The following is a 23,615-nucleotide window of genomic DNA, read 5'->3' on the forward strand; positions in this document are numbered from 1 at the left end:
TTTAGTTGAAAACTGATTAAAAGGTCTTTAAAATGTATTTTCATTCCTGAGTTTTCTACCTGAGGAAAGTCAGGGTTATTGGTCAAGGACCTAGGACTGCTTTTCTAATTTTTCCTCCCACGAATCCCTTGAGGTAGAGAGAGCAGGAAGTTGCAGGCCTGAGGCCTCACCTCACTCCTGCTGAGTGCACAGGGCGTCAGAGGTGGCAGGGCCCACAGCTCGTCCAAACTACAGGGCATTTGGGCAGAGCTGGGCGTACGTTTCCTGGGGCCTGCTCTCTGCCCACTGCACCAGGGCAGGTCTCCTGTGCAGATTCTAAGTGCCAACCCGAGCCTTTCAGGGACTGAACACAGCTGCAGCTGTTAGGGGAGGCCCAGATGCCGAGAAGACACAGCAGAAGGACCGACTGTCTTTACGAATAAACTGACTACATCTGAAGGAGAGCACGAAGGAGACTCCAGACCTCAGCCTGCAAACCTGAAAACAGAAGACGATGACCTTTCTGGAAAATGTGGGGGTGGAAACTAAAACAAGATGACCCCTTGGAATTTTAAAACAAGAAACCTCAACCTCCAAGTTCAATTCAGATACATGAAATAAACTTAGAATCTTAAACATGTGCCCCATCTCTCTCAACCACATCTCCACTTTCTTCTATAAAATTGAGTGATATCTACTTCACAGGGTAGACTGTGGAGATTGATGAGTGTGTGTGTGTTTATATATGTAAAATGAGTATAGCTATACCCGAAATTCTACAGACATCTACTTAGTGCACGGAAAGCAGTCAAAAATTTTTATCAATGATAGTACATGTATTAAGATGATTTTTATTTTTTTAAATTATCTTTTTATTGATTCAGAGGGGAAGGAAGAGGGAGATAAAAACATCAATGACGAGAGAGAATCATCAATCAGTTTGCCTCCTGCACGCCCCACACTGGGATGGAGCCCACAACCCGGGCATGTGCCCGGATCAGGAATTGAACCGAGACCTCCTGGTTCATAGGTCGCTGCTCAACCCCTGAGCCACGCCAGCTGGGCTTAAGATGATTTTTTAAAACAAAGCACAAAGGAAACAATTAAATAAATTCAAGGATTTTAATGATGGGCCCACAACAGACCAAAGTGCAGGGCCACTACACTGACCGCTATGACTAGTGCTGAGCCAGACCTGACTGCTGCACCTCCATTCTGTGCTCAAAGGGCAACCCACCAGGAGACAGCAGGCAGCAGGGCCAGGGAGGGAAACAGCCAAGAGAATGACACCCAGCTCCATCTCCTACCACCCACGTTTCAGCGGCCGATTCCATTTCAGCCCAGTCCCCAGGAGGGAGCGGGGGACAGGGAGGCCTGGGGTGACACTGAAGGGGAGGAGTGAATTATTCTGGGGGGTTCAAAAAACTCTTCCTGGATTGGACTTCAAACCTGGCAAGACCCTTTAGACCATCTGCTCTCTGCCCAGCCTGGAGCACGGAGTCTCAGCAAAGGGGCCAGGAGAGAGTGAGAGGCAGGCGGGAACCTGACTGCTCGGGCCCTAGTCTATGCTCCTGACGTCAGAAGTCCTCCCTCATCTGGTGCTCAGTAACAAACAGATCATCTGGGGAACAGCTTAAAGTGACTCGTCTAACTTTTAGATGACTGATCTAAAATAAAACTATGGGAGGAATCAAGGAGACTTAAAAAGTGGTACTTAACTTACAGTTTAAATACAAAGGCCCCATGAAACTGAGCAGCAAGCTAATGGGCCAGAGGGAGTGAGGCACAGAGGAGGCACCAACCATTCTGGACCCTGAGAAGATGCACTGCTGTGCTGAGCAGACAGATGAACAGGAGGGTCGGAAGCAGGTGAGCCTGCAGGACACCCGGACACACGAGTGCACAGCGAGGCGGCTCAGCTTCCTGGGCGTCCTGGGGAGGTCCTGGCTAACGGTGCCTTTGACTATTTGCTGCTGGTACGAAGCGGCATCTTTCCCTTTTCCTCTAGAAGCAGCCAATGTTTCTAGGCATCTGCAACCTCTACAGCTCGATTATGGACACAAGTTAAAATACCTCATGGGATCCACAGACATGTCCCAGGGCCCGGAATGACAGCCTGCTGAACACATGAAGAATTTCATGCACGACCAGATACTAGCTTCCTTCGGAGCACAAACCAGAGATGCTATTCGCACAGCTACACCGTTTCAGAAAGGCGCCTTGTTCTTACTGTAACTCACTGAGACCAACAGACAGCACCGCTGCAAGACTCCGACTTGAAGACACGCGGTGCCCCTCAGTGACGACAAGTGCAAGGAGAAGAGGAACTGTCCTTGGTGACCGCGCACAGCGTGCCAGCCCTGCCGGCCCTGGTCTGGCCTTCTGCTCCACCAAGGTGACCATCGCTGCAGGCAAAGGTGCCATGCAGCCCGGCCGGTTGGTGAGCATTGACCTATGAACCAGGTCACAGTTCAATCCCCAGGTTACGGGCTCGATCCCCAGTGTGGGGTGTGCAAGAGCAGGCGATTGATGATTCTCTCTCATCATTGATGTTTCTATCTCTCCCTCCCTCTCTCTGAAATCAGTAAAAACATCTATTTTTTAAAAAGTGTGATGCAAGGAACAGTAAGGAGCCACGACCTCTCAAGTGCTGGGAAACGTTTCCTGGGATTCTCTTCTAAAACCTTTCAGTCTAGTTAAAGAAAGAAACCAGAAAAACATGAGCTAAAGACAAATGAACAGCAGCCAGGCTGGCTTCACACGCACAGAAGACATGTCTCCTCTTGCTGCAAACAACCAGCTCCGCCTGGCACTTACCTCCTTGTGAGTTTTGAGGTTAATTTACTGAAAAGATTAGCGGAGCCTCGGCTTCGAGCCTGTGACAATGGCGTGGCTTCGTGGGACAGGCTGGGCGAGGCGGGGGGGCCGTTATAGGTGGCAGTCCGCCGCTCGCGGGGCTGGCCGTGGAACGTGCTGCGACTGGCAGTGCCCCTGGGGAAGCGGACGCGATCCGGGGTGGCCGCGCTGCTGATGCTGTGTGTGGAAGCACCTGGGGCTCTCTGGTCAGGAACGGTGCTAGAAGATGAGGAAGCACAGAGCTTTACATTTCGTTCACCAAATCCTGTCTTTGTGGCAAACATGGCACACAAACATTCAGTCACAATATACCTTTTATCTAAAGTGGAGAGAACCAGCTTTAACAAAACAAGACCCCAGGGATGTTTCACAGCACTGAGAAGCAAAAGTAATTAAATGGGAAAGGGGACCTGAGAAATCATATGTAATGGAACAAAGCCTTGTGGAGTTTAAGGGAACAGCAAACATATTTCCAGGACAAGATAATGCAGGGAAATTCTAGGACATAGCATGGCTTGAAACTCAAGCGTTCTTACTTTGCTCCCCCTCAAATTGCTCCCATGCAGAGACCCGTGCCCATATGGAAGAAAGAAAGGCTATGCCGGTGAAATTGAAGAACAAGCAACTGAAAAGTTTTGGAAGCACACGATGGCATAGCTGTTGTGACACTCCACACGCTGAACGCGACCTGGAGAAAGGGGTCCTCCCCAGTCTGTAGGATGCGAAAGCAAGAAGACACACCGACGACCGAGGCCACCATAAGACAGGATGTGCGGGACTAGCACACACTCAGGAAGGACACTGTGGACAACTGTGACGAGCTTGGGCTATGAAATCCACAGCGCGAGTGAGGAAGCAGCGGGGACACGTTGGTGCCGTGAGGAAGGCGCATTTTCCTTACACAGCCTGGACGTTATCTCCTTCACTGTCTAGTGGAGGTAACAGCATCTTGGGGGGCCCCGAGGGGCATGGACATCGACTTCTGATGTCTCGGCCGCCAGGTGGGAGGTGTGGTGCAGGTGAGGCGGGGCTAGCTGTGTAAGCGAACGTTTCTGTCAGGCTGGGAGGGGTTGGGGTTTGGGCAGAGGCAGCAACAACGATGTGATGGACCAGCGACAAAGAGCAATCTGTGGTTTAAAGCACAGCTTCCTCCCCAACCATCTCAGAACAAAATCTCTTAAACTAGTTTTGGGGACTCCGGAGCACCTCCTAACGTGTAGCTTCTCCCCGCCCCCAACAGTAATTTTAAAAGTGTATTCGCTTTAAAGAAAAGAAGACATCTTCCAGGTTTGGGTCTTTATGCCAGAGGGGCAATGTCTTCTGAGCTGTGTGTGGCAGAGCCTGCTCTACAGAGAGCCCACGTGGTCAGGTCCATGCCGAGCACAGGCCACTGCTCCCCACCTGTTCCAGAGGTGAGAATCTTCCTACTCACTGGACATTCACTTCTTCATAAACAAGTCAAAATCCCTAAGGGGTCAAGGGGCCCCCTTTTTCCAGGTGGAACTAATGAGCAGATGAGCCGTGTACAGAGAGAGGCAGAGTAGCTTCCTGCCCGCAGTTGCCCTGGCACACGCTGCGGGACAGAACCATGACCTCACTTCATCCCAGCGCCAGCGTGTCCTTGGAACAGCCGAGGCGGTTTCTTTCCTTTAAGGAGAGTCGGATGTAGAACTCCGGCCATACTTTCAGTGTCTTTCGGCAGAAATCCCTCCGGGTCCTCAAGTCCTGGAGCCACCGGTTCTATCCCTCCTGCCCTACCATCTAGAGCAGAGGTGCTGTCCTGTGGGTGTCAACCCCTAACAGTGCTTCAGCCAGCCCACCCACCTCTCCCATCTCCTCACAGGTAGGGCTCATCCTGTCTTCACTGGTCCCCCGGCCTTCACCCACACGCCCTCCAATGTGTCCACCAGTGAGCTGTCTAATATATAAACCCGACTTTTTCACTCATAACCTTTCAAAAGCAGTGTTCAGGATGAAGTTCAAACTCCTCACCTGGCACCCAGGTAGCACCCTAGGCACCCAGAGCCTGGCCCCTGCCCTCTCTCCAGGCTTTACCTTCTACGTCACCTCCCAGAACTTGGCCAGCAGAGAACCGTGGCTCGTGCAGGAGCTAAGTGCTCTCCTGACGGGAAAGGAAGGTCAGTGAAATGAGCACTAGAATTGTGGCAGTCCCACTATGAGGACTACCAATAATAAATTGCTCAATAAGACCTTCTTGTCCCTGAATTTTTGAGAGTTTTGCCCTCTGACTTGGGAGAGTGGCTCTACCATAGTCATAGACATACTGGAAACAAACGCCACAGAAACATAAAAATAGATCCGGTTTTGTGTTTTTGCCACTCTGCACTCCCGTTCCCTATGACAAAGAAACAGGTGAATCCTGCTTTCGGGGGAAGGTTCCTGGGCCTCAGATGTTGCTGACTCCACCCCACAACAAGTTGTGTCCAGCAGTGACAGGCTTAGAGTCAGACCAACAGGGACGGAGGAGACATCCAGGCTTCCTGGGTGTGGGAAGACAGTAAGTATGATCCTACTGGGCCCAACCAGGGACCCAGGACAGAACGAGGAGCTGCACCAACTGTCCCTGCGCTTTCTAGTTGTAGGCAGAGATGACCTGTTTCATTAAAGCTTGAATGGACTGGGCCCTGTCACCTGCCACACAGAGTCCTAAAGGATTCAACTACGTGAAGAAATCCTTACTTGTCCCCAATACATACAGACATACATAGACATACGTATAACTTTATTTTTAACAAGTTACAGATAAATACAACTCTTTCTACTCTGTATCTGCTCAGGACAGGGCCAGGGTCAGCACTCTTTATCCCCCCACCAGCTGCTGTCATGGACTCGCCCACGCTGGGAGCTGATTGACAGATGCTGTAAGGAAGGCAGGGCAAGAAGGGGAGGCAGGGCCGCCCGGCTCCTTCCCTGGGGAAGAGAAAAGGCCCGCAGGCCCTGGGGCAGAAAAGGGCTTTTGGTAAGGTACTGGGTAAGGCTGCACAATCTACTCCCCACGAGGCATGCCGTCAATGGTTGGCCAGTGCAGGCAAGATCTACAAGGCATGCAAGCGAGACAGGAGTCTGGACAGACACGCTGAAGTTAGAGACCTTCCTAAATAGGAAGTGTAAATCATAGTCTCATGATAGATTATTAAATTTTTTGACATACTAATCTTAGGGGCACTTAGTGGATTATGTTTTAGAAATTTAATATATGTTGTATCACAAAACAACTAAAAGCCGTGGTCCTGCCTGGCGCCGGCCCCGTCAGCGGGTGCGAGTGCTGCCACTTGCACCTGCTGCTCTGCACCGTCAGCAGGTGTGAGTGGGGCTGTCGTCTTCAACACATGGAAGCAACAGCGGGAACGGGGCTGCCAGCAGAGAGAGGACAGGGGGCCGTGGCGGGAGGGGCTGGGCAGGGGCACAGAGGATGGGCAGAGACCTGCCCCCGTGCCCACTGCAGCCTTACAATCCACAGTTCCTTTCAAGGTGCACAAATTCGTGCACTGGGCCCCTAGTTTTTAAATAAACCTTAACTTAAAAGTTGCTTTGTATTTATGTCTGATTATGTTTTTGTAATTTTTATTTTAAACTCTAACCCACTTATGATTACTGATGGACATGAATTTTTAATTTATTTTAATATGACATCTATCCCAGACCAGAACATTATGATATGAATAGTTTTGGTTGCTGATTCAAAGCATATGAGTGATTAGGCAAAAGCAGAATTAAAAATATAACCCAAGAGACATCTGTTGTAACTGTGATCAAACACCTTCTGCTCAGTCCTTGGGCCTAATACAGGACAAATGCATAAATGGGTCAAGTCCAGAGCAACTTCCCAACCATAAAATTTACCTGTGACATCAAATACCTACAACTTCTCTGGAAAACTTCTGTTATGCTTTACTATAATGAATGACATCCCACTAATTCTTGGGGGTTCTCAAGTGAAAACATTTTCAACAGTCTCCTGGAGCTACCCAAAAGCACATGGCAAGCAAGATGGCACCCACATCCTGTAGGGTGGTTAGCAACATCACTAAGTGGAGAGATTATAGTCAGTGTAAACTAAGGAAATTCTTCCATGTACCTATGAACACTTATGATCAGTAATAAAAGCTAGTGTTTGTTGAGCGCTGAGTCAGTGTTGGTGCTAAGTGGCTAAAGGCCCACAGTAAATCTATAGGACGCTGACAGGGTGATGATACGATGAAGATGTGATGCCACCTCCTCACACCCGGTTTACACTGACTGCTAGTCGATGCTGGAATGGGCCTGGTTTATGCTGATTGCTAGTCGATGCTGGAATGGGCCTGGTTTACAGTGACTGCTAGTCGATGCTGGAATGGGCCATTTTGAGAGACTGACATCTGAAGGTGGAATAACCACATCAGGGTTATAGCAAAAGCAATCTGACTTCACACCTACTTTCAAAATAATAGTGTTAATTAGAAAATTACTCATGTGCCTCGTGCCAAAACCAAGATGTGCTATATACCTTTTCTCCACTACACACCAAGGACTGGCTTTACTTTTCACACAGTAAAGCTGATAAAACAGAAAGATTGCACTATGAAAAATTAATGAATAAAATTAATTTTAAAATGAAGAAACTCTATTAAAATAAATTGTATTGCTTGGCAAGAGATACACTTGGTGAGGCTTTAAGCCTTGGAGCATCCCATGCCCAAAGTGGAATGCGGCAGGGAGCTGAAGAGCTTGGCGAAGCTTTGGACAGCCTGTGGTCTAATCTCCCGTATAGTTTCCATCAGCCATGATCACTCTCATGCTGGCATTCTGTATAAGCATTCACATATGTAAGAAAAAGCCCCACATAGTCAAGGCTGGAAACAGAACTTAGGTCCTTTCAGAAGTTGCATAGCCCAGGGTCCGTGCAGCTCAGTAGGGTTTTGTCAAGGAATAAGATAAGCATATGGGCCCTGACCGGTTTGGCTCAGCAGATAGAGCGTCGGCCTGCGGACTCAAGGGTCCCAGGTTCGATTCCAGTCAAGGGCATGTACCTTGGTTGCGGGCACATCCCCAGTGGGGAGTGTGCAGGAGGCAGCTGATCAATGTTTCTAACTCTCTATCCCTCTCATTTCCTCTCTGTAAAAAATCAATAAAATATATTTAAAAAAAAAAAAAAGATAAGCATATAGGAGAGGAAAACGCAACAGTCTGCCTAAGAAGTCAGCTATGCATAGAGAAGGCTCCGTGCATCTAATTTATGACTCATGCATCCATTTTAAGGATAAGAAAGTTGTCACATTTGCTGCCTTAACTGAAAATAAAAAGTACGACCACTACAGTTTGGCACTCAAACCTCCAGTAATTTTCCACATTATTGAAAATCCACTTTTAATTTATTTGTAAGATAAAAAGGAAAAGAACATCCAGATATTATTCTAAAATTATGGGCCCTGTCTCGTGTGGTTTGGTGCTGAAACTCTGCTTGGTTAAAGATAAAGACAACACTTTTAGACGCAAAGTGCTGCAATGACTGATGCTACCAGAAGCAATGAGGCCCCGTCAGGATAAGGAGTCAGCCCCAATGAGGACAGTGCCTGCAGGCAAAGCAGACAGGCAGTGACTCCAAGGTGAACTGAAGCACTGCAGACAAGAGGAAATAGAAGACCATGTGCACACACATAAGGGGCGGGGGAGGGCAGTTGGCAGATCTTGGCCTTAACATAAGCCTCTTAAACAGTCTGACTGGCCGGGCCAGTGTAGCTCAGTCATTAAGTGTTGACCTGTGAACAAAGAGGGTGATTCCCGGGAAGGGCAAGTGCCCAGGTTTTGGGCTCAATCCCCAGTAGGGGGCATGCAGGAGGCAGCCCGTCAATGATTCTCTCTCATCACTGATGTTTCTCTCTCTTCCTCTCTGAAGTCAATAAAAATATATTAAAAAAAAGTCCGACTGTACCCTCAGTGAATTGTACATTCTAAAGTTCAAAATGAATCTGATAAATAGCTCAACAATTGAGAAGAACTCATGAAAAGAGGAAGAAGGGCCACAAAACCACTTTTTCCTAGCTCGACAGACTAAAATCCATAACAGATGAGAAACTTCTGCCTAATTAAGTCTTCTACTGATATCTTCTATTAAAGTACTTTGAACTAGGAGAAATTTATAGATTTGAGAATATAACTAATAAAATTTACCAGCACAGACTATTATTAAAAATATATCAATTAGAATTTGTAAGCTATCTAGCCCAGTTGCTATACAATTTATTAATAGTTTTTAATCATAAGGAAAGAGGCAATGTTAAAACAAGCACACACATAGGAATCAGAAAAGAGAATACTGGAATGTAAATATTTCTAGAAATTAAATGAATAATTGCCCTGGAAGGTATGGCTCAGTGGTCAAAGCATTGGTAGGGTTGCAGGTTCAATTCCCAGCCAGGGGTATTGTGCTGGGCTTTATATCTGGTGCTTTGGCCAGATGGGTCATGCTGTGCTGTCTGTTCCTAAAACACATAGATAGGAAGGTACTGACATCAGGCCAGGCCTTGAGATATGGTCTCATGGCCCCTTCCCAGCACGCAGGCCTTTCTCAGAAGGCCCGGAAGCCTCATTCCAAATTTGGGAGACAAAGGACTGGAAAAAGTATAAATAAAGAGAGTTTCCTCCATATTGGGGGGCCCAGAATTTGAAAGACACATTTTCTCTGGGCCTCCACAAAATTTAATAATAAAATGTAACTCCTGTGGTCATCGCTGCAGTTCAGCCTCTGCTTTGGCAGGGTGCTGTGACTGTAGTCGCTGGCCATGGAAGTTGGTGCTGCAGTTCAGCCTCTGCTCCGGCAGGGTGCTGTGACTACAGTCAGCCGGCCAGCTTAATAAAGGCTCTTAAATTTAAATTCTGAGTCAGTGGTCTATCTCGCTGAGTAAACCCATAACATTTGGAAGCCCCCAGCAAGATCCCTGGCAAGGGTGAGAGGAACCCCTTATTTAGGGCAGGAGGCTCTCCCCCGGCAGGGGTGAGAGGAACCCCCTATTTAAGGCAGGAGGCTCTTCCCTGTTTATCGCCAGGCACACAGCGAGATACCCCACATCCCTGTGGGGAATGACTACCAAGGAGGCCTCCAGTCTCCGTCGCAGGTTCCAGGGAGGTGGAGGAGACGCCACCCAAAACTTTCAATTCGGAAACCGAGCCACCTGGACTCTCGAGAGAGGTAAGGAAGACCGGTCGTTAAACTGGAATTGGGACGTCCCACGGAAGGACCTATATGGAGGGCTGGACGCAGCGGTACTCCTGGTCCTGACCCGCGGCCACGATGGTGGCCGGGGTCACTGGTTTGTGCGGCTTTAGGCTGCACCGGGTTTGTCTGTCTGGTATTTGTTGTCTTTGTTCTTTGTTGTCTTTGTCTTTGTCAAAATGGGTCAGGGTCAGTCGTCTTCGTCGACCCCCTATTAGTTTGGCCCACTCTGAGTGAGTGGAAGGGGAGCTTGATCACCGCCCGGGAAGCCATAGAGCTCCCTTAGGCAATTAGTCAGGAATTGGTTGGATTATTTAAACTCTGAGTAAACATTTGGTAGAAGTCAAAAACTTGGACTGTCTGGTGTATGAATGTAAGTGTGAGAGTCTCTATGAAGCGAAAGCTACTTTGTGCTGTCTGGCTGTACACATGAGAGTATTTGTTATCTCTTTCTGTTGTTTGTTTAAAGATAGGGCAAACCCTGCTTTAAGGGGAAGAAAGTAGAGAACTTTTAATTGCTTTGCTCTCATGTATAATTTTGCTGTGTTAGGTTAAAATTTTAGAAGTCTAGGGTTAATTTAAAGGTATAAGGTTGCAACCCAAAGAAGTTTAAACAAAGGCTTGTTAGGTTAAGATTAGTACATTTTCCCTTCAGAGTAGGTCTCTGTTAGGGACAGCATCCGCTCTGACTGGAGGAGTAAGAGAGCTGAAAACTGCTTTGGAGCGGGTGTGAGATGGGGTAGTGGCGGTAGGATTCGCTAGATAGGTAGTAGGCTCTCAGCCTGCTGAGATGGAGGAGCCTTAGGCTCGGGGGACCAGGGGATGATCAGAGAGGTCAAAAGTGGTAAAGGAGGAGAAGGATTTGAGCCTCTGGGGCTTAAAAAAGGAAAAAATCTAGAAGGGAGAGCAGCTAAGGACAGAGTAAATGGTTAATGCAGAAAAGAGGGGGGCCGTCGCCAGGGAAAGCAGACCAGAACTTATGTTGATTTTTACTTATATGAACTATGCTGGAAGCACGGTAAGTTTTTCTCTGCCCCGTTTTGTTCTCTTTAACCCTTCCAATACTAAATTAGACTGATACAGTATACTTGCAATGACATAGGGAAGGGAGCACCTGCTCTTAGTAATCTAAGAAATACTGGCTGTAAAGGATTGAAGTTTGTAAGAATAAGGAATTAGTGAGTAGAAGGTCTGAGGCATAGTTATGCATTTTTAAAGGACACAGAAAGAAGGTTTAAAGGCTAATTTGAAAGTCCGAAATTTATAAAGGTTGTGTATGTGATAAGAAGGAGAAGAGGAGAAACCAAGATGGCAGCATAGGTAAACACCGGAGATTGCTGCCTCGCACAACCACTTCAAAAATACAACTAAAAGACAGAACGGACATCACCCGGAACCACAGGAAGGCTGGCTGAGTGGAAATTCCACAACTAGAGGGAAAGAGAAAAGCATACCGAGACTCAGAGGAGGCGCAGTGCGGAAGTGAAATATGGGCTGGCGGCCGAGGGCGCGGTTGTCTGTTTCAATTGGGAAGGAGTCTCAGGCTGTGAGCTCCAGTTCTGGGCGAGTCTCTAGGGACCCAGACTCAAACGGGAGAAGTGGGACTGTTTGGCATCGGTCGGAACTCGAGGGCAGCTTTCTATCTGAGGTTTGCAGCAGTTGCTGGGACACTGAGAGGCAGAGCCTCTGGGGACGGGACTGAGAGCAGCCATAACTGCTTGCTCTACCCGCCCTATTGATCCCCTGAGACCCGCCCAGCCAAAGCCCTGCACAGAGGTATTTGCTGGATAGCCTCAGGCAGAGGCTAGATTAGCACCACCCTAGAGATCCAGGACAGGAGTTCTCCCACTGCAGACACAGCTGATTCTCACAGCCAGTTGCCCTGGAGGTCAAATCCCTCCCAGTGTTACCTACAACAATCAAGGCTTAGCTACAACAAGACTGTGCACAAAGACCACAAGGGGGTGCACCAAGAGTGTCTACCTCAGGTAATTGGGACACTTAGCACAGAAAGCCACTCTATCAACACAGCGAAGCATAAAAAATGCCGAGACAAAGAAACAGGACACAAATGACAGAACTGGAGGAAAGCAGGCTGCTAGATATAGAATTCAAAAACACACTTTTGAGGTCTTTCAAGAGTCTTCTAGAGACCGCAGATAAACTTAATGAGATGTACAAGAAATCTAATGAGACTCTCAATGTTGTGATAAAGGACCAACTAGAAATTAAGCATACACTAACTGAAATAAAGAATATTATACAGACTATCAACAACAGACCAGAGGAGCACAAGAATCAAGTCAAAGATTTGAAATACGAAGAAGCAAAAAACACCCAACCGGAAAAGCAAAATGAAAAAAGAATCCGAAAATACGAAGATAGTGTAAGGAGCCTTTGGGACAGCTTCAAGCGTACCAAGATCCCAATTATAGGGGTGCCAGAAGATGAGAGAGAGCAAGATATTGAAAACCTATTTGAAGAAATAATGACAGAAAACTTCCCTTACCTGGTGAAAGAAATAGACTTACAAGTCCAGGAAGCGCAGAGAACCCCAAACAAAAGGAATCCAAAGAGGACCACACCAAGACACATCATAATTAAAATGCCAAGAGCAAAAGACAAAGAGAGAATCTTAAAAGCAGCAAGAGAAAGAAAGGCAGTTACCTATAAGGGAGTACCCATACGACTGTCAGCTGATTTCTCAACAGAAACTTTGCAAGCCAGAAGGGAGTGGAAAGAAATATTCAAAGTGATGAATGCCAAGAACCTACAACCAAGATTACTTTACCCAGCAAAGCTATCATTCAGAATTGAAGGTCAGATAAAGAGCTTCACAGATAAGAAAAAGCTAAAGGAGTTCATCACCACCAAACCAGTATTATATGAAATGCTGAAAGGTACCCTTTAAGAAGAGGAAGAAGAAGAAAAAGGTAAAGATACAAATTATGAACAACAAATACGCATCTATCAACAAGTGAATCTAAGAATCAAGTGAATAAATCATCTGATGAACAGAATGAACTGGTGATTATAATAGAATCAGGGACATAGAAAGGGAATGGACTGACTATTCTTGGGGGGGAAAGGGGTGTGGGAGATGCGGGAAGAGACTGGACAAAAATCGTGCACCTATGGATGAGGACAGTGGGTGGGGAGTGAGGGCGGAGGGTGGGGTGGGAACTGGGAGGAGGGGAGTTATGGGGGGGTGGGGGAAAGAGGAACAACTGTAATAATCTGAACAATAAAGATTTAATTAAAAAAAAAAAAAAAGAAGAGAAATGTTGAAAGGAAATTAATCAAATGGTACAGGCCAGTAAGCCAGAAAGAGTAAATAATTTATATTCTGCCTCCTAAACAGAGGGTAAATAGTTATGCCAAAGTACTTAGGTGGGAATGATAAAAGAAATCCAACAGTTACTGTTTTGTTATAACTCTAGAGAGTCCATAAAAAGGACTGGCAAGGAAAATCAGAAGATCTTAAGGCAGGTCAGTTGCTTTTTCTCCTTATGTAATTCCTCCGAAATTTGGTAAATAAATCATGGCAATACATTTCTTTACATAAATTCAGTAAGACCGGTTTCCAATAGTGGTTTTATTGACCGAAAACTTTGACTGGAGTATCATGTTTTAAGAAGCCCTGTCTGAGCTCTGAAGACTTAAAGCCAATAAGAGTGCCATGGACAAAGCCTGGTATCCTCCTTGGTAGCCTGAAAATAGCTGGTGCTGGAGCGTCAGGTCCATGCCCTACCATCACTGGCGGTTGGTCAGAGTAGAAGGGGAGGCGGAACCCCCATGTACTCTGGGCTGCGATGAGTAGGAGGGCTGCTGAGAAGGGCCTTAAAGCAAGGACAATGGCAGCAGATACTACAGGCAGGCAGCTGGATGGCTTGGCTTCCTGGCCCTATGGGGCACATTAAGATTCAATCATGAAATTCCAGCAAAGGTAGTTGGTTACCATTCTTGCTGTGTTTGTACAAACAATCAGGCCAAACTGAATACAGTAAATAAATTAGTATTTTAGTAAACAGAGGGATAATTTTAAGGAGAAAAACTCTATTTCAATAGAGGTTATTAAAACTAAAATGTTTTCTTTCCCTCCCACCAGACTATTTGTTAACAGTTTGTCTTTGCCAGGTCACAAGCCCACCTCCTTCTGTGCCCAGGCCTCATCGTCCCTCTGACAGATAGCAAGGATTTCTTGGCTCTGAGAGAAACTTCTGACCCTCCTCAGCATGAAGCAGCTACAGAAGAAATCCAATGCCCATTTTCCCTGAACGAATTCAGAGCCAGGATCCTTAAGGTAATATAGTAGGCAGTTAGACAGACATGAGCAGAGCAAGGATGATGGGCAAATTGGCACTGCCAGATGTAACTATGTCTTTCCACCTCTATGTATATGTAAGACAAGGGGACTCCCCAGAAGCAAGAGGGAACTAGGCTGCAGATGAAGCAGTCCAGGAGGTTGCCCTAAAACCAGTGGGGCCTTTACAGATTCTAGTGACTCTTCCAGATCCTGAACTACTCATCTCACCAGTTTACTCAAGTTCTTTCAGGCTTTACAGTCTACCCAGAAAGCAGACCAGAACCAAGTCCAAGATGCTCTGCCTGTATCTAGTTCGTCCCTTCCAACCTGGTAACTCTGTTTGGGTAAAGAAATTTACCACACAAGGACTGACTCCTGCCTGGAAAGGACCACTCCCACCGCAGTCAAGGTCGACGGGATCCTGATGTGGCTTCATCACACCTGGCTTAAGACAGCTTAATAAAGGCTCTCAAATTTAAATTCTGAGTCAGTGGTCTATCTCGCTGAGTAAACCCATAACAGTATATATGTACCTCAGTTGCAGGTTCAATTTCCTGCCCCAGTCAGGACGCAGTTGGGAGGCAACCAATCAATGTCTCTCACACACAGCAATGTTTCTCTCTCTCTCTTCTCCCTCCCTCCCTCCCAACCTCCTCCTCGCCCCCTGCCTTCCCTCCCTTTCACTCTCTCAAAAGAGCAATAGAAAGAATATCCTCAGGTGAGGATGGGAAAAAAAGAAATTCCATAAATAATCAACATAACCTTACATAAGCTTTTACCTTCATATCAGTTAAATTTAAGCAGTCTATGGAAGAAGGAATGATAAATACTATAGTCTGGTCTTAAGGATGAAGGAAGAAAGAAGAATCTTTGCTTAGGCTGTCGCAGAAGTTAGCGATCAAACATTTCATATGACTAATGAGACCTAAAGGAAACAGAAAGCTTACAGTACAATTTTAGAAAGTGAACGGGAGAAAAAAAAGAAAGAACCAATTTTGATGCTGGGCATGGGAATGTGACATGACCAAACAATGTTCAAGTTAGGAGGGCAGGTGTCAAGAACAGAAGATGTGGATTTATTTCTAGATCTCTACTCCAAACCTTCCCTGCTCACCACACTGGATTTAGTTTACACACAACTCTTCCAAAAAGAAGTAAATCCACCCAGCCTGGGGACTGTGTTCTACCATTCCATCTTCTCTCTCACAACAAACTAACTCTACCCCAAGGTATTTGGATCCACTTCCTCTCACTTTTCCAACTCTATTTATTTTGTAACCCCAAGAAAGCTGCACAACTCTCTCCTTACGTACATATGACTGCTAGTATTTTAAATCATGCTTATTCTATGGATGCTCGCCTATCCACCAGATCCAAATCATTCAGAAGACTGCACACTCCAGTACTCTGCGAGACTATGGTAACATTGGTCCGTCTGGCCCCTTTGGCAAACTGCGGACCTGTAGCTGAAGGTCCACCACCCTCCCTGTCCCCACCTTGTGATCCACATCCTTCAAAAGCATGGCTCCTTCTCTTTCCCCCTTTCAGCCTTGATCAAGTTATTCATGTGCACAAATAATCTTGTCTTCACTATTCTACAAGTAAACCGCAGCTTACTCTCCACCTCCTCTGGCAAAGCTCCCTGGTTTAATTCAACCCTTTTAGTCATCACATACAGTTGGCCAGGAGGATAAGTTCTGGACAGTGAGAGGAATTTGGAATTCCAGTATCTTCCTAAAAATTCACATTCAAATTTAACTTACTGTTAGAGAATACTTACCATTACTATTTGAATTCTGATTATAAAAACTGAGAAGTAAACAATATGCTTCCATTTCTCTTGGGAAAAACAAACTTCTTGCAAACAGGTAAAATTCCTACCTGCTTTCTTTGCCATTCTGAATTACTGAATGTCTGTCAGCTGTAGTTCTTTCACTGCAAACGTAAGTATTTCGCCGTGTCATTCCGCCAGATGCTGTATTACTCTATTAAAAAAAGGGGGGGGGGGCATTTTTGTCTTAAACTATTTAATAATTAAGCATAGTATACTGAGAAAAAAAAAACCACAAAACCTCTCCTAATTAAACATGAATATCCAGTCTTTAACTAAATCTACACTAAAATATCAACAGTACTGGCAGAAGGATCAGAAAGGGGATAAAGGAAGCAACCTCTCCCCTGGCAGAAAGGAGGAAGAGTGGCTATATAGAGTGACTGTGAAAAGCTGGCTGCCATAATCCATCAGTAATAACTCATGGATTACTTAAAGAGTGAGACAAAGATCCACTGTTTTAAAAGCTAATAGTTTCAAAATGAAAATTAAAAAGCAAGCATTATAAATATAAGGTAAATGTACAAATAAAAAGTAAAGATGTAAATATCAGAGTTAAAACTATAATACTAGCCTTGGCTGGGTACTCAGTTGGTTGGAGCGTTGTCCTGCACACCAAAAGGTTGTGAGTTCGATTTCCAGAACTCTTAAACTCAACCAATTTAGAAATGGGCAAAGGACTTGAATAGGTATTTCTCCAAAGAAGGCATATAGCTCTCGCAGGTTGGCTCAGTGGATAGAGCATTGGCCTGTGGACTGAAAGGTCCCGGGTTCGATTCTGGCCAAGGGCACATGCCGGGGTTGTGGGCTTGATCCCCAGTCGGGGGCGTGCAGGAGGCAGCCAGTCAATGATTCTCTCTCATCATTGATGTTTCCATATCTCTCTCCCTCTCCCTTCCTCTCTGAAATCAATAAGAAAAAAAAAAAAAGAAGGCATACAAATGTCCAACAAGCATATGAAAAGATGCCAAACAACTCTGGTCACTAAGTAAATGTAAATCAAAACTACAATGACTTCACACCCATGAGGCCAGCCGTAGTAAAAAATGGAAAAGACGTATTGGCAAGGCTGTGGAGAGCAGGAGCTCATATATGACAGGAATGCAAAATGGTGCAGCCGCTGTGGCAAACAGCTAGGCCATGCCTCCAGAAGTCAAATACAGAATTACCTATGACCCAGCGAGTTCATTCCTAGGTTTAAACCCAAGAGAAATGAAAGCCAAGTCCACATAGAAATTTGTACATAATGTTTATAACAGTATTCATATTAACTAAAGTAGAAACAAGCAAACTGCCCATCAATGAAAAGCCGTGGCTTATTCAGAGTGAAACACTGACAGAGGTCACAGCTTGAACTCTGAAAACATGATGCCGAGTGAGAGAAGCCAGGCCCAAAGGACGCATATGGTCTGGGTCCAATTACAGGAAATGTCCAGAACAGGCCACTCCACAGGGAGAGCAAGCTGCCAGGGGCAGGGGGAGGGGCGAGAGGAGAGTGGAGGGCACTGCAAAGCAGTGTTCCCTGCTGTGCTGGAGAGTCTCGGGAGGAGAGAGGTGGTGGCTGCACAACACTGTGAACGTCTAGATGACACTGAACCCTACATTTTAAAATGCTTAACGATATGTCCCCTTAATTTCACATCAATTTTTTAAAAGCTAATACTTTCAAAGTAAAAAAGCAAAGAATGAAAGTTATAACTAAGATATTTAATCAGGTAAGAACAATTTTTAACAAAGATAAACACTGGCCAGGTGGCTCAGTCGGCTGGAGCGTCGTCTGGTGCACCAAAAGGTTGGAGATTCGATTACTGTTCAGGGCACATACCCAGGTTGTGGGTTTGATTCCCGGTTGGTGCACGTATGGCAATCAACTGATCCATGTTCCTCTCTCACATCAATGTGTTTCTCTCTCTCTCTCTCCCTCTCTCAATTAAAAATCCATCCTCAGGTGAGGGTTAAAAAGGGGAAAAATAATAGCTCTTAAAAGAAAAAAAAGATAAAACAGGCACCTTTAATACAGCTCAGCAGACCATGCATAGTAAACTCCAGAGACTAATGGGTAATCAAATGCAGGTGACTGATAATGCTTGTATATATTTTCAAAAGGGTGGTGTGCAGACGAGTAGGGTGATAGGGACGGAGCATTATGAAGGCAAAGAACAGGATTCTTACCTTCCTCTGGAGAATGTAACCCAAAGTTGGAGGCTGAATTTAAACTGCAGGGCTAACGAATGACAGCCCGATCTTATGGAGTTAGGAAGCCAAAAGAAAAAAACCTTGTCACACAGGGTTTGCTGGGATAAAGCCCAAGATCAGAGGAGCACAGAACCCTCTGGGCTCCTTTATGAGCCCTCATATCCCAGGAGGCACAGCCAAGCCTCCCAGGGGAGCAGCAGAGGCGCACCTGGCCCTCACTCCAGGGTTAATCAGGGTGGAGGAGGGCTGTGCCATTGTTCAGTGTGTAGAGAAGAGCATGGCCACAGAATGTCCTTAAGATTGTTCATTCTCTACGACTTCTCCCGAAAATCACTTTACAAGGCTAAAAGCAATTCCTGCATCGGGTCAGACAGGACACATTTCATTTAATGGAAAAGTTTCTGAAGCTGAGAAGATTCCATTTCATTTAATAAATACTACTTGCTCTCTGGTGAGATTTCATCAAGGGCAGAGAATAAGAGATTCAGGTCAGCAGTGTAATTTTAGGCAATTACCTGACTTTTCTTCACTCTAAAATTTAATTAACACGCGAGAAAGCACCTAGTACAGGCCCTGGCACCCATAAGGATGCCGTCCGAGTTCTTTACTGGAATAAACTCTGAAATACAGTGCACACCCCATCCCTGGCCCATGTGCAGGCAGTCCGCGCCCCCGAGCGCCGTGTGTGGTCACCCGTCTGCTCGGCCTTCCTTTGGATTCCGCTCCTGTTAGACTATGAGGTCTTTCCACTTCTCCACCTCTGACACAGCCTAAAGCTCAGCAAATGTTTATGGAATCACCAGAAAGTGCCTTTGACATAAAGGGTGTGCTGGCTCACCGAGAGGGAGCATTCCACCTGCCAACAGCACTTACACTGGGGACAGTGGAGCTTGTCTTGCGTTCAGGAATGTCCGCCTTGTTGGGATTGCTCGCATTCCCAAGCATGGGACTGGCTGGAGCCATTCCCTTGCCTCCGCCTGCGCCGCCGCCTGCCCTCCTGGAGGGAGCGCCGTCTGCTTTGAGGTCACCATCTGCAGTGCTGGTCTGACTCCTTTTTGGATATGCCACAACGGAAGGGATGGCTGGTCCAGCTGCAATAAAAAAGAGTTCACTCTTAAATGTCAGACCAGGTTCCAAACGCTAAGACCCTCAAACAGCAGACACATGGGCAGTTTACTGACAGTATCAGGACAATGTGCTGCGTCAGCCCAAATCATGGCACGAGCAAAAAGAAATGGAAGATGAGTAAGGGACCATCACTTTGGTACAAAACCAAAGCTGTCCACACCTAGAACGCTCTGTGCAGTTCTAAGTGCCAGCTCTCAAGTTGGAAAAATGGAGGTGGGCAATGTCCAGAGAAGGGAAATGAACTGAATAAGAGCTAAATGAACGTTCCATATGATGATGTATTTTTAAAAGTTAGGACCAGGCCAACATAAATAGATTTGGTTTCTGAATCCTAGAATACTGGATGTAAAGGAATTACCTGCAACATAAACATTTAGTTACAGGCAAATAAACACACACACACACTTTCCGTCTCTGCATTCCAACACCTGCGATTGCCTTGAGAGCGAAACTATCAAGTTTGGTGAGCATACCCTTGAGGTTCCTAAGTCTCATAAAGGATTCACTTCTATGGTGAAAATTTTAAGAGCGAGGGCATTTAGCCCGGCCAGCGTGGCTCAATGGTTGAGTGTCGACCTATGAACCAGGAAGTCACAGTTTGATTCCTGGTCAGGGCACATGCCCAGGCTGCCAGCTCGATCCCCAGTGTGGGGGGGTGCAGGAGGCAGCCGATCAACAATTCTCTCTCATTATTGATGTTTCTCTCTCTCTCCCTCTCCCTTGCTCTCTGAAATAAATAAAAATTATTTTTTTAAAGAAGAGCGTGTTTAGACTCAATAACAGCTAGTGTGGCTAAGAATGACACAGGTCAAAACTTTAAAACAGCCCTAGCTGGTTTGGCTCAGTGGATGGACTGCCGGCCTGCGGACTGAAGGGTCCTGGGTTCCATTCCGGTCAGGGCACATGCCTGGGTTGCGAGCTCATTCCCCAGTGGGGGGCGTGCAGGTGACAGCCTAACGATGATTCTCTCTCATCATTGATGTTTCTATCTCTCCCTCTCCCTTCCTCTCTGAAATTAATAAAAGTATATTTAGAAAAAACACATAAAGCAAACAAACAAGCTTTAAAACACTTAAGAAAAAACTGGGGTATCAAATATTCTTCAGGGTGGCACTGTCCAATATGGGCCACTGGCCATATGTGGCTGTGTAAATTTAATTATTTAACAAACATGAAAATAAGTTCCCCAGTTTAAGTGCTCAACACCCACATGTGGCTAGTGGCTACTCTACTGGATAGCAAAGACAGAACAGTCCAGCACTCTGGAAAATTAAGCTAGACAGCAGAGAGGGGGAGAGAATGAACAGAGAGCTAGAGACTGCAGCAGGGCTCCCGGAGGGGCAAGTTGTAAGGTTTCCGCCCAGGTAGGCCTTATCCATCAAAAGTCATGGAATGGCCGTGGCCAGTTTGGCTAAGTGTATAGAGCATCCACCCTTGGACTGAAAGGTCCTGGGTTCGATTCCATCAAGGGCACATACATTAGTTGCAGGCTCAATCTCCAGCCCCATGTCAGGGCATTTGCGGGAGCCAACCAATTGATGTGTCTCTCACATCGATGTTTTTCTCTCTCTGTCTCCCTTGCTCCCTTCCACTCTCTAAAAATCAATGGGAAGCCCCAGCTAGTTTGGCTCCGTGGATAAAGCACCAGCCTGCGGACTGAAGGGTCCCAGGTTCGATTCCAGACAAGGGCACATGACAGGTTTCGGGCTCAATCCCTGGTAGGGGGCGTGCAGGAGGCAGCCAATCAATGATTCTCTCTCAGCATTGATGTTTCTAGCTCTCTCTCTCTCTTTTCCCCACTTCCTCTCTGAAGTCAATAAAAACATATTTAAAAAAAAAAAAAAAAGCCATGGAATGTACCTGGGAGAATGTACCATGTCAGCACCTGGCGGACGGCAGACATCAAGCCCAATCCAGCCCCAGGAGTCCTGCACAATGTGAGGGGCCCCTGTGTAAGGGAGACGCACAGGGGACACACTGGATGGTCTCCGCTTACCATGGTCACTGTACCGCCTCTGCTTCTGGCTTGAGGAAACACTTCGCTGCACTTTGTGGTGAGGAGACTGGCCAGTGCTGTTGTTGAGGTCACTGCTCGGCCGAACCTTAGCAAGTGAGAGATTGCTGCTAGAACTGGAGTCACTAGCATCGAGCTAAGAGAAAATGAGAAAAACACAGCAAACCACACACAAATCCAGATGGTTGATTAGGAAAGTAAACTCATCACACACAAACCTCTCATAAACAGCTCATTGAGAGAAGCATCAAACGTACAAAGATGAGAGCCCTCATCTCAGGCCACAGTGTAGTTTTGGCTGCTGGAAAAACTCACAAAAGGATAGGAGGTATTTATCCGCTCTCCAGGCTTTTTGAAATAACTTAAAATGCTCTATTCACTTCATCTGATACTTTACATCACTTCTAAACTACGAATAGCTATAGGTTAGCTTATGAAAGCCAAGTTTGTGACAATATCACCATTAAGGTGATTATTATTATTAACACCACAAACAGCCTTTATTGGTTGCAATGGGAAGTGGAAAGGGGGATATGACAGCTCTGGCTCCTGGGGCGCCTGCACAGACTCTGTGGCTGCCCTCTGAAAGTAAGGTTATTGTCTTAAAGTTAAAACAGTAGCTCATATACATTAGAAGAATTAGATTTATTGCAGGTAAACTAAAAATAAATGCTATACCAAATGTTTTAGATATTAAAAAAATAAAAACTAAGAAAACACTTTACATAAACTGATAATTTACATAAAGGATATTTTAGTATTTTTCTGATTACTCTTACCTCTGAAGATTTTCTCCCCAACAACAAATATGTAGCTGTGATTTCATCATATTTCATTTTACTAAGAGATTCTTGAATTTCTTCTTGTGAATATCCCATTCCCACCATAATATCTAAAAAAAAAAAAAAAAGGCATAATATATTTATGCGTTTTGTTGGGTAAAAAAATCATTGTGTTATTAAGGTAAAATAATTTCCATTATTTGATCCAAAAGACCACACATTTAACACAAATGGGCAGTTGGCTTATTTCTGAGTTACTGAGCGCTATTATAGGGACAACAGAAAACTTCTTAAACATGAAAAAGCAGATAAGCTGAGTCACATAACTTAACTGCCCGTTATTTTCATTGCAGGCATGTGAGTCAAAGCAGCAATGTTACTGGCACACACAACACAAAGCACAGAGCAAGTACCTATTCTTTTCTGGTCTGAGATGTCGAGTTCTGGTTCAACAAATGGTTTCAGTTCGTCCTCCTCGTGCCCTGCATTGATCCATCTGTCCTTCATGATTTGCTGAAAGGTGAACTGCTTGTTAGTAGCAGAAAAGAAAACATTCTGATAATCACAATATTTAGAAAAATTTACTTTCAACATTTCATTGATTATAGCTCAAAGGGTAACTTTAAAAAAGTTTTTAACGTTTCAATTCCTGCTTTAAAAGCTCTAGGACCGTTTTCAACACAGCTTCCAAGCCAAGTTCTAAAAATACTTTAAAGAGACTGCAGTTATTTATTTCCACTTATGTGATTACCTCCAGAGTGCCCCGTTTTACTGGATTTAGCACCAGGAAACGTTTGAGAAGGTTTTCACAGTCTGTAGACATGTAGAAAGGGATTCTGTACTTCCCTCTTAATACTCGCTCTCTCAGTTCCTTTGGGAAGATAGGAAAGAAAACTAGTGAGTCAAGTTTGAGGTTAAAAAAGAACTCCCGACCCCATCCTAACAAAACATTAACTAGTAACAGTCATCATTTCATAAAATCCTTCCAGCTTTCTGAAAAACCTGGATGCAGCTGCTGCTTCTACCTTTAGGTTCTGTCCGTCGAAGGGGAGCGACCCGCTGACCAGCGTGTACAGAATGACGCCGAGGCTCCACACGTCCACTTCCGGCCCGTCGTATTTCTTGCCCTGGAAGAGCTCTGGGGCTGCATATGGAGGGCTCCCACAAAACGTATCCAGTTTACTGCCAACAGTAAATTCATTGCTAAAACCAAAGTCAGCTATTTTAATGTTCATATCAGCATCTAACAATAGATTTTCAGCCTAGAGGGAAAACATCAAGACAAAAATGAAATTTAACCAACATATATT

At 45.6% G+C, this 23,615-nt stretch overlaps 1 protein-coding gene across 6 annotated transcripts in view; it reads right to left on the reverse strand.

Moving 5' to 3' along the window:
- MARK3 (microtubule affinity regulating kinase 3) overlaps positions 1–23,615 on the reverse strand; it is a 104,833-nt gene that overhangs the window by 6,279 nt on the left and 74,939 nt on the right. For 4 of the 6 annotated variants that reach the window (XM_081086016.1, XM_081086014.1, XM_081086015.1 and 1 more), the window contains exons 8-15: positions 23,331–23,567; positions 23,057–23,176; positions 22,719–22,818; positions 22,303–22,415; positions 21,506–21,659; positions 19,255–19,472; positions 16,236–16,339; positions 2,797–3,054 (exon numbers count right to left, since the gene is read on the reverse strand). In XM_081086016.1, the coding sequence (XP_080942142.1) occupies positions 2,797–3,054; positions 16,236–16,339; positions 19,255–19,472; positions 21,506–21,659; positions 22,303–22,415; positions 22,719–22,818; positions 23,057–23,176; positions 23,331–23,567 (1,304 nt within the window). The remainder of the gene's footprint in view (positions 1–2,796; positions 3,055–16,235; positions 16,340–19,254; positions 19,473–21,505; positions 21,660–22,302; positions 22,416–22,718; positions 22,819–23,056; positions 23,177–23,330; positions 23,568–23,615) is intronic. The other 2 variants (XM_081086018.1, XM_081086017.1) reach the window with 1 other exon arrangement.

Source organism: Myotis nattereri, assembly GCF_964212035.1.
Source record: "Myotis nattereri genome assembly, chromosome: 1".
Lineage (NCBI taxonomy): Eukaryota > Metazoa > Chordata > Mammalia > Chiroptera > Vespertilionidae > Myotis > Myotis nattereri.